Genomic DNA, 11,231 nt, shown 5'->3' on the forward strand with positions numbered 1-11,231 from the left:
TCACCTGCAGCACCCTCAGAAAGCAAGAGCAAGGCTGCTGGTAAAGGCACCCAGGCCACATCCATTCCTCTAAAAGGCAGAATGAAAAGCTGCACACGAGCAAGAGCTCGAACGAGCAAGAACTTCTCACACCCTGCAGCTAAAGAAGATCCAGGTGTCTGAAGCACAAGGGCCTCTGGTCCACAGACTTCAGGGGCTTTTTGGCCTCTGACTGCCCTGGTGATCCCAGCAGTGCTAGGAAGCCACAGCCCTCTTTCTTTCCAGGGAAAGGGGAGAGCCCTAGTGAACACCCATCTGCAGGGGAGCAGGGCAATCTCAGTTTGAAAATGACCCCGCTTACAACCTTGGGAGGCTGGAGCACAGCACCAGGCAGCGCCCACTGGCCCCAGGAACACCTCAGACACAGCAAAGGCAAGACACTTGTCTTTAAATAATTCACAGCTCAGCCTCACCTGCCTCCCATTTCCTACCTAGCACAAACCCCAAACTAAGGCTGCTGACTTGCTCCAAGGGTTTTCTCCCAAAACGAGACATTTATCCCTTCCCCTGTCAAGGCTGACACTCACTCACAGTGCTCTCAGCCTTTGCAGGCTGTGAATCAGATGGTTCTGTCACAAAGCCTGCTGTCTGCTTTGCAGAATGACTCCTTTTCAAATTCACACTATTTCCTTATTTATTTAACGAGATGAGATTCATCTGCTAAAGCCCCAAAGAAGAACTTCCATTATTTTGCCTCACCTCATAGCAGAGACAGATAAAACTTCTGCTTGCTTAGCCAGAAGCCTTTTGCCATCCTTCCTAACTTTACTGTCCCTGCTGCTTTTCCTCTTTCTGCCTCCAGTCTGAACGCCCTCTTCACCATGTGAATATCGCAAAGGCTTCTCCCAGCCCTCTTTCTTTTTTCTCTGATATTTTTAGAAAGTGGCTTGCTTTGGTTTCACTGTCTGGGGAAGACTGCTTTTTGCCACAATTGAACTCTTCCCTCCTCTTCTTTCGAGAGCGCTCCACAAAAGACCTGCCTGGGTTGGACGGGCTGCTCAGCGGTCAGTTCCTATGTGAAAAGGGCGAGTGGAACTCGGGGGCATCACACACAGCCCTGTCACCGCTTTGTGGATGTGAAACACTGACAGCACAGCGCTTAATACGGCCGAAGTTTTGCTTACATTAAAAACATAAGAGGAGAATAATAAAAACTCACAGCAAACTAGGTAAACGCTGACTTTTTTAGCTTGGGGGACGGAGACGGGCATAAAAGATCCCAAACTCCAATAACAACAAAAAGGCCACAAATAGCAAACCGCCACGCGTTATCTATTCTTCCAGAAGATCCTAGTCTCACATTTGTTTTCTCTTCAGAACATTCACAACATCTTTAGGGATGTCGGTAGGAATTATTTATCACCCTGGCAGGCGACGGAGCCTCCGCGGCGCAGCGCTCGCAGCCGGGCAGCGCAGCGCTCCGCGGGCCCCCGCTCCAGCCACGGGAGCGACCTCGGGGCACCGGGAGAGCCCCGAGGCTGCAGCCCGAGCCCCTCGGGCATCCGCGCTGCCCGTGCGGGCACCGCAGCATCGCCGCGCCGAGCCCGCCGCTCCGCGGGTGTGCCGCGGTCCCCGCGCCGCCGCCAGGCGCGGAGCCCGCCCGGCAAGCGGTAAGAACGCGGGTGAACCCCGCACAGGCGGGTGAAGCCCCGCACACGCGGGTGAAGCCCCGCACAGGCGGGGTGAAGCCTCGCACAGGCGGGTGAAGCCCCGCACACGCCGGGTGAAGCCCCGCACACGCCGGGTGAAGCCTCGCACAGGCGGGTGAAGCCCCGCACAGGCGGGTGAAGCCTCGCACACGCCGGGTGAAGCCTCGCACAGGCGGGTGAAGCCCCGCACACGCCGGGTGAAGCCTCGCACAGGCGGGTGAAGCCCCGCACAGGCGGGGTGAAGCCTCGCACACGCCGGGTGAAGCCTCGCACAGGCGGGTGAAGCCCCGCACAGGCGGGTGAAGCCTCGCACAGGCGGGTGAAGCCCCGCACACGCCGGGTGAAGCCTCGCACACGCCGGGTGAAGCCCCGCACAGGCGGGGTGAAGCCCCGCACACGCGGGTGAAGCCCCGCACAGGCGGGTGAAGCCCCGCACACGCCGGGTGAAGCCCCGCACACGCGGGTGAAGCCCCGCACACGCGGGTGAAGCCCCGCACAGGCGGGTGAAGCCTCGCACACGCGGGTGAAGCCTCGCACAGGCGGGTGAAGCCCCGCACACGCGGGTGAAGCCCCGCACAGGCGGGTGAAGCCCCGCACACGCCAGTGAAGCCCCGCACCCGCCGCGGGGGCGACGAGCGGGGCCGGCAGCCCCGATGCCGGGCGGTCCCCGGCGCAGCCCCCCGTGCTTACCCGCAGCGCCGCCAGGTCGATGCCGTCCAGGCTGCGGGCCATGGCTGCCGCCCGCGCTAACGGAGCCGGCCCGGCCGTGCCCCGGCGGCCGCAGCGAGCCGGGCATGCCCGGCCGGCCCCGCCGCCCTCCCCGGCCCGGCCGGCCGCCGCCGGCAACTTTAGCGGAGGGAGCAGCTCGGGAAAAGTTTGCGAGGAAGTGACGTGCGGCGCGGCGGGGGTCGGGGCCACCTGCCGCCGGCGGGGCGGGGGCGGCCGCGCTCTGCCCCCCACGCGCGCTCCGTGGGGCGGGGATGGGGGATCGCTCTGCGGCGTGGGGTGCGGGAGCGTCCCTGCACGCACCGCCCCACGCCGGGCCGGCAGCGGGGACCCCTCCGGCACCGCGACCCCGCGGTCCCGCACGGCGCGCCGGGCGATGCGGCAGCCGCTAACCGAGCCCTGAAACCCCCCAAAACTGCGGTGACAGCGTGCAAAGAAGAGGATTTTATACACACACGCAGCTGAGACACTGCCAGCCCCTTCCCCTCGGCGAACACGAGCCCAGGGGGGTGACGGCAGCGATGCTCCCAGGGACGCTCCCAGGGATGCTCCCAGGGACTCTCCCAGGGATGCTCCCAGTGATGCTCCCAGGGATGCTCCCAGGGATGCTCCCAGGGATGCTCCCAGCGATTCTCCCAGGGATGCTCCCAGGGATGCTCCCAGGGATGCTCCCAGGGATGCTCCCAGGGATGCTCCCAGGGATGCTCCCAGGGATGCTCCCAGGGATGCTCCCAGCGATTCTCCCAGGGATGCTCCCAGGGATGCTCCCAGGGATGCTCCCAGGGATGCTCCCAGGGATGCTCCCAGGGATGCTCCCAGGGATGCTCTCAGGGATGCTCCCAGGGATGCTCCCAGGGATGCTCCCAGGGATGCTCTCAGTGATGCTCCCAGGGACGCTCCCAGGGACTCTCCCAGGGATGCTCCCAGGGATGCTCCCAGGGATGCTCTCAGTGATGCTCCCAGGGACGCTCCCAGGGACTCTCCCAGGGACTCTCCCAGGGATGCTCCCAGGGATGCTCCCAGGGACTCTCCCAGGGATGCTCCCAGGGATGCTCCCAGGGACGCTCCCAGGGATGCTCCCAGGCTGGCTCAGCCCCACGCCAGCGGGGCCGTGCCCGCCGTGCGGAGCTGGCAGCCCGGCCCGCAGGCACATCCACGGCGGCTCCGCAGCCTCGCTGCCCCCCGGAGCCGCCTTTCCCCGGTAATTGGGACGGCAGGAGGAGCACGAAGTAGTGTGGCAGGCTGGAAGGACTTGTGGGTATTCTTGGGCCTCGTATTTGGAGGCAGATATCAGTGGAAATGCCACATTTCTGAGACAAAGTCCTTAAACATTCTCAAGGGATGTTCAGGGCGCTGTCCCCTCGCAGAGAGCAAGCAAAGGAGCCCAAATTCTCAATCAGAACTTCCACAGTTGCAGACATAAAATCAAGACGAAGTGGTTGAAGTGTCTTTGGTGCCTATTAGCACACCAGGAGGGCTGCAATGCCAGCAGTGAGGGGCAGTGTTGTAATAAAGGCGTTTGGCAATTTCCTTGAAAGAAGTGCTGATGTATCACTCGGCTTCAAAGTATTCTTGTACAACAGCCCACGTTGGGTACATTATCGCTAAAGTGACCCTGAATTTGTGCTCTCTGCCTGCCTTCGGGCCAGCATGTGGAGGCACTGCTAAAGAGTTGGGGCCAATCACTGCATTAAAGTGTAAATTTGTTGAAGAACTAAACACGCAATGCAGCAGAAATCCACACACAGTAACAGCCCAGCCCCCTGCTCTCCCCTGGGCAGCATTTAGAAAATTCTGGCCCTCATGTCACCTTTGTCAAAGCTAAGCCAGAGCTTTGCTCCCCATTTGAGCCTTCCTGCCTTACATAAATACATCATTAGCCTTTTTGCTTGTGTTATTTCTCACAATCCCCATTTATCTCTTCTCTCTAACCTTCAGGCTGTCCTTTGTCTCCTGCCACTTTCCACTTCCTTCCTGCCTCCCAGTGAGAACGGGTGTGAAACTCCTGACTGCTGTCTACCCAACGCCCTTTCTCCCTCTCCATCTCTTGCTGAAATTAAACCTGCCTGCCTTGCTCAGCTCTCCAACTTGAGAATTAATTTCCACTTGACAGAAAGCTCTACTCAAAACTGAGAAGTATTAAAGTGTTTAGAAGTATCACATGGGGTGTAGCATTTTTGCAGGCAGGTCTCACTATCCCTGCTTTGTGCTTTCACCACCACATTTCATTGCCTCCCCCCTGCACCCTGCTGGGAGTTTCTGTGGGTTCAGGCAGGGCTCTGAGCAGCTCTTCCCTTGCTGCTGAGGAAGGCAGAGCATCATTTCCCCATCAAGGTCTTGCAGGTCTGACAGAAGCCACAGCTGCTTTTGTCACCGATGCTCACAGCAGATCTGTTGAGGCTACAAATGCCACCAGGACAAGGGTATTTTACAGTAGAACCTGATTTACAAGGCCTGATTTCTTCACCACCTTGCTGACTGGTTCTACAGACACAGAAATGTGCTCCAGGTGTCCCCCACAGCCTCGTGCCCTGCTCCTGGCACATCCTTCCCAAAGCCCTGAGCAAACAGGCTGCTTGTGCTGCTGCTGACCTGTGAGCAGCCTCTCCCACCTTGCTCTTCTGCAAGAGGCTGTGTGGCAGAGTAACTCCCAGGAATCAGAAATTCCATGCACTAGTGCAATTGTTAATAAACCCACATTCACCTTAGCAATAATAAAAAATGAACAGGTTCCCTTAATAATAAATTCAATCTTAAAAATATCAAACAACCAAAGCATAACAAACACAAGAGACAATTAAATGCTCTGTACAGCTTTCCTCTCCAAGATCCGTGTTCAAAACCCTGAAGCCAAATTTGACAACCACAGACCTGAACATAAAATCCTTTCAAATGTCTATGTGCATGCAAAGGATGTTTTGTATTAAAAGGGAAGTGCAAGAATGAAGGGGAAAGAACTTCCTTTGTTTCAGCAAAGGAAATGCCATTGTACCCCAGAAGTACTGGGCTAATTCTGAGCTCTTCTGTCATTATCCTAACACAGATTTGGGACCATAATAATCCTACCAAGAGTAATTGCCCCTGCCAGATGTGACAGTCAGTAAAGGAAGACAGTGTTTAAAGCTGAGGCTCAAATTGACATGCTGGCTTGTTTCCTCTAGCTTGTTTACATTGGTCTTAGCTACAGGTGTGAAGCTGGCAGAGAAATAAACAAGATAATTCATAAGATAACAAGATTTCTGGTCTACAGGAAATAAACAGCTTCTTAAACTGTGGGCTTAACCTGAAAAGGACAAACTGACTCTTTTCAGAATTTCTCTGTTCTCTGAACTATAAATTCAGAAAATTATCATTCAGAAAAACTTCAACACACATGAAGATTTTATTGAAATATCACCCAGATGGTGCTCAGGGAATGGACATCCCTGCCACTCCCATTGCTGTGGGAACGGCCAGGCTCAGCAGCTCATGCCACATCTGTGACCCAGAGCCAACCCTCTGCATATATTTCCCAGCATTTTCAGGATACAAATCCAACATGAAGATCAGAAACCCCAAACTCAATTTAGGCTCCCTATTATAGAGGTAGGAGACAAATCCCTCCTCAAGCTTCTGGGTTCCCCTGCTCCCAGCTTTGTGGTGGAGAGCAGTCCCAGTGTGCCAGCCCTCCCCAGGACTCCTGTGTGCAGCAGCTCCCCAGCACCTGCACCAGTGTCAGACAGGAGCTCCATGAACAGCAGCTTTCCTTGGCACTGGAACACTCCCTGAGAGATTTCTTTTGTTGGAAGTTTTCTTACCTTCTGTAAGGAACCTGCATTATGCCCATGCCTGAGGCACCTGATCAGACTGATGCTGATGCTCCAACATCAGCACTTATCTTCCAGAATAAAAATACTTCATGGAATTTATATGAACTAGAGATTTTAGACATCTCCTTAGTGCTTCTTTAGAGGACAACCCTTGGCTGGCTAAGGTTACACATTAAAAATCTTCAGAGGCTTGTGGGCAGCTGGATATGTCTGGGTGCTAGCTTGGTAGCAGTAACACCGTGCCTTGAGTACTATTTCATGGCCACAGAAAAGCAGAGAATACTTTTATCAGGTCACACCTTGGAGGATACCAGGAGAACTTAGTGCAGCTGCTGCAAAATGTTTTAGGACTGCGAAGGGAAGGCTTAATTTTCAGGCCATGGACATCCACTTACATTCCAATTTCGTTAAAAGATGCCAAAAAAAAAAAAAAATGAACAAAATCTGACACAATCCACTTCATATCTTCAGCATTCCTGGGACCCATCCCTACAGTGCTTGGAAATCACAGTAAAGTGTCGTTTTTTTCAATGCATTGTTGGATTGTGCTCTGAATATTTCTCATGCTTTCTCCTATTTGAACTAAAGAAATTTCCCACTTCATTCCAAATACAGTAAGGCTGGGCCAGAAAGTCATATTTAAACCTGAATCTGTCTCCAGATTTCCACTTTGCAGAGACTGCTGCATTAGGATCAAGACGGGGCTGCTATCCTGAGTAAACTGGAAATACCAGAAATCCAGACAAACAAACCAAAACAGTAATTTCCCGTACAGTACTCAGAAGCACATACAGTAGTTTTCAGCTCTTTAAAAATGAAATAACTTTTTCCTGTTCCTGGCAAACATGCTAGTTCAGTTTCACAGGATATCCAAAATGAGACCAAGCAGCTTCCTTCCCAAAGGATTCCTGAGTGGCCAGGCAAGCTGGAAAAAGTGCCTGTGACTGCTGTAATCCCGGCCAGGATGTCCGCCTCATTTCCCAAGGCTAAAACTTAACGTATAGGTCTCCCCCAGAACGTGCATTACTCCAAATGCTGCTCACTGGGAGTTTTGCAGGAGTTTCTTTTCTTTGTGTTTCCCAGAGAAGGCAGCCCGTGCCAGGCTGTGCCCACACAGGGCACGGGGCACGAGGAGCAGCACCGATAACCCTGAGCCAGCCCCGCAGAGCCCTGGTTCAGCTCAGCCCTGAGTTCCTCAAGGAAACAAATGCTGCTGCTGGAGATTTCCAGCTTCCCATAGCCCAGCACACAGCCCTGCTCTCCCTGAAAACAGCCACACCAGCCCTTCCAGGGAGAGGAGTCCTATCCTCTGTAACGATGGGGTTTTGCACTCCTGTCTTTGGACTCTGTTACAGCACCAGCTGAATCCTCAGCAGTGATTTTGTGCCATAATACATGAATTACATAGAAAACTGCTTGCCAGTGTCAAAGCTCTTTTTATTATTTTGTCTCTCCATGAGAATTTTTCCTACTCTGATTTTCTTTTCTTTCCTCTGTCACTGAGTATTTCACTGTGGCTCTGCCTTACAGCAGAACACCAAGTCAGTATCTGCCTGCTACAATGATACCAGTGCACAAAGGCTGGCTGGCAATTTTGCAAAATAAAGATAATGTATTGAAATAAATTGAACTCTCACATTTTGTATAACGATTGTATCTTGTTGTTGTGCAGCCATCTGCCTTGTTAGAGGTTTTTCCCTTCCCTCCCATCTTCTGCAAATTTATTTCTTCATTCAAAATAAGAACACTTTGAAACACTTTGCAAGGAACAGTAGCTATATGTTACTAGGTCATCAGATCCCAGTGGAGTTTATGAATACCGTAATGAATTTTAGCCCAACATCTGTCTGCTCTCTGAAACAGATGCAATTATGGAAAAAAATAGCTGCTGCTTCTTTACAGGCAGATCTCTCAGTAAAAAAAGAAAAAAAAAAAAACCAAAAGAAAACTTACAGTGCACAGTTTAATTGCTACCGCATTAAATTTATCAGTCAAAATATCACATGGCAGACGGTCTTCTTCTGAAAGCAAGACAAGTTGTGGAAATTCTGGCAGACAAGCATGGGTTTTTTGACTTTAGAAAATCCTGCAGGCATGGCTTTGCCAACCAAATACTAACTCTGGATGACTCAGACCATGGTTCCCTTTTATCCAAGCCACTGAAGTTCAGTGGTTAGCTAAAAAGGAACTGGTATCTGAATCACCCTTAGTTGGGAGGAATTGTCAGATTAAAGTCTTGGGCATGGGGTTTTGGGGGCAGGGAGTTGGTTTGGTTTCTGTTCCCTTCTTTCCCAAAGGAAAAAAAAAACCAAAGATCAACAAGTTTAAATGTGGGGACACCTTTCTTACTCAAAAAAATAATTTAAAAAAATTAACTTTATCTTATCTTTTTAACCATCTCAATGTTGTGTGTCAGTTTGGGGACATTATTAGTAAACTAAACAGATTTTTTCAGTCCTGTTGTAAGCCTAACCTGTGCCCTACAAAATTACACAATTTTAACCTTGCCTTAGCTACAAAGAAAGCCCAACTCATTGCTCAAGTCCCTCTTACACATCTGCATTTCCCAGGCCCTCTGCTTCTCCTTTTCTTAGAGGAGAAAATAAAAAAAGTAAAAGAGGAACTGTAATTTATAAACCTCTATCCAGCCTTCTGGAACAAAACCTGCCCTCTGTGACCTATTAAACATCTTTGGGGAAGTCTCTTCTATTCTTGCTCCAACTTCCATTTAGTTCCAAGCTGCTTTTCATCTCAGTATTTTGCCAACTCTGACCATTTCAAACACACTTGGGTGCCCCAGTGCAGTGCCTGAGCCTTTTAAATTCTCCTCTTTTCCTCAAGGGAAATGTATCCTGTATTTGGGAGGCTGTCTGATTTGTATGTGTGTGTCTTCTGGATGGGAAAGGCAAAGGGAAGCTCATTTAGGCATTGAGCAACAGTGTCCTCTTCCAACAGTAACTAATGAATAAATCCGTGTCTTTTCCTGTAGATCTCTGCCAGTCCTATCTAAACATTCTCTGTCTTTGTATATTAATAACCTGCATCCAGCTTGCAGCCAAGTTTCACTTGTGCCTGTAGCACCATGCTCAGCCTGCCAGGAGCTCTCGTGGGGCTCTGTGAGCTCCCAGTGTTTTGGGCAGAGCACTGAGTAGGTGCCCTGGCCTTGGCGTTGCTGCTGCACAGTGCAGCTGTCAGCTGAGACTGTAAACATTTTAAAAATTGAATCAGACAAGTTGTTTAGTGGTTTGGGAAGAAGGGGAAGGCTCCGTACATCTGCCAGTCATTCACTGATATTTAGTCATGGAAGTTTTGTGGCGAGGCAATGTGTTTGCACAGGTCTGAGCCTGGGTGTATTCACTGTTTTTATTGATAACTTGGCGACCACTGCCAAATTAACCCATTGAAACAATATTCACCTGAACAGCAGCTCGTGCCAGGTTATGTGCAAGCCCAGCCTGCACACTGTGGGGTGAAGGGCTGTGGACAGACCCTCCTCCCAATGCCTGCACACTGCCCAGAGCCCCAGAGACACAAACTGTGTCAAACCTGAGGGAACAGCTCAGTGCAATGCTGATGGGATCAGCTGCATCAGCAAGGGAAGACAAGGGAAGGGACTTTCCCTCCAACACTGCTGGGCTGAGGCTGCAGCTGCAGCATCTTTCTAGTAATGCACAGAGCAGAAAAGAAGACTTGGATTCAGTTAAAGGAGGGGACACAAAAGTTAATGCTGAGGACAAAATGGTTTAATGTGCCCACTTGGAATAGCTAAAGCTCTAACCTTATTAAGAAGATAAGTGACCTTTTAATTTTTTTTCCTAAGGAGAAAATAGTGGCATTTTATTGCCATATGAGATATAATGACAGCCAGTAGCTGAAGCAGAAACCAAACAATAAAAACAATAAACCTCCCCAAAACTAAAAAAAACTTAAATAAAGTAGAAACAAAGGCACCACATGTTCACAGACCTCCTGGTTTCCACTTCTCATGAGTCTCATGGGTCCCTTTCTGGATCCTAGGGTGTGAAAGGGTGCTCAGACCTCCCAAAATTAGAGCTACTCTCAGACAGCTTCACGAGTCCAAAGTCACTGGGGAGCCAGATGTCCCGGCCACAGCAGCTTCTGTCCCCTCTGGAGGCTGATGGCTGCTGTGCAGGAGCCAGGCACAGCCCAGCCCTCAGCTGCCACCCTAGAGCACACTTGGGCTTCACTTTCCAGCAGGGAGATTTGGGGATTTAAACCAGCTTCCCTTTTCACAGCAGCTTAAGTGCTTTAAGGAGTTTAGCTCCATAAGCCAATTAAACATCTTTAAGTCCTTGAGCTCTCCTACCTTCCCTGAGCAGTTTGCATGCTTACATGGCTTTGCAGGCTGAAAGCTGATTGCACCCAGCTAGGATCTGAGCATCTTCTGAGGTCACAGGCCAGGCAATCCCAGGCAGAGCTGGGGTGTCTGGAGTCCTCTGCAGACTCAGAGTGCTGCATTCTGTGGCCTCGATCCTGAGAGCAAACCCTTGCTGGTTTGGAAAAGGCCAACTCACCTTTATTCCTTTCCAGAAGCCCCAGCTCTAGGTTATAAAGCAATGGATGGCCCTTGGGCTCATAAACTGAGAGTGGGAGTAGAGCAGTTATTATTCTCATTTTACACATCCACTGTGGAAGTGTAGGCAGACAGAACTGGTGTCATCCCCTCAGGTCCCATCCCAGTGCCTTATCTCTCCTTCCTGTCTCTTTTCCTTTGGATTAGTTAACACTACAAGTAGGAGAACAGTAATACAGTCATTCGATATTTTTATATGAAAGCTTAGAACCAAGTCTCTGAAGTACTGTTCTAGGCTTTTTTTCTTTCTACTTGTTTTTAAATGGAGAAATCAGCAGCATCTCAAAAGCCAGAAAACCACAACATAAAATTTTATGAGAAGCTATCACCAGCCCCCTTTATTTCCTGTAAGACATCCTGCATAGCTAGATATATTCATATGTATTTGTTTCCTGTAAGACATATCCTGCATGG

General features: G+C 50.9%; 1 protein-coding gene across 3 annotated transcripts in view; it reads right to left on the bottom strand.

The window, feature by feature from the left end:
* Positions 1 to 2,571, bottom strand: part of NRK (Nik related kinase) — a 90,871-nt gene extending 88,300 nt beyond the window's left edge. For 2 of the 3 annotated variants that reach the window (XM_077786512.2, XM_085571053.1), the window contains exon 1: positions 2,379 to 2,570. In XM_077786512.2, coding sequence (XP_077642638.2) covers positions 2,379 to 2,420 — 42 coding nt within the window. In that variant the 5' untranslated portion in view covers positions 2,421 to 2,570. Of the gene's footprint in view, positions 1 to 2,378 lie in introns of all 3 variants that reach the window. The other variant, XM_031504785.3, reaches the window with a different exon arrangement.
* Positions 2,572 to 11,231: the final 8,660 nt, after the last annotated feature.

The sequence above is a fragment of the Lonchura striata genome, chromosome 4A (assembly GCF_050655825.1).
Source record: "Lonchura striata isolate lonStrDom1 chromosome 4A, ASM5065582v1, whole genome shotgun sequence".
Taxonomy (NCBI): domain Eukaryota; kingdom Metazoa; phylum Chordata; class Aves; order Passeriformes; family Estrildidae; genus Lonchura; species Lonchura striata.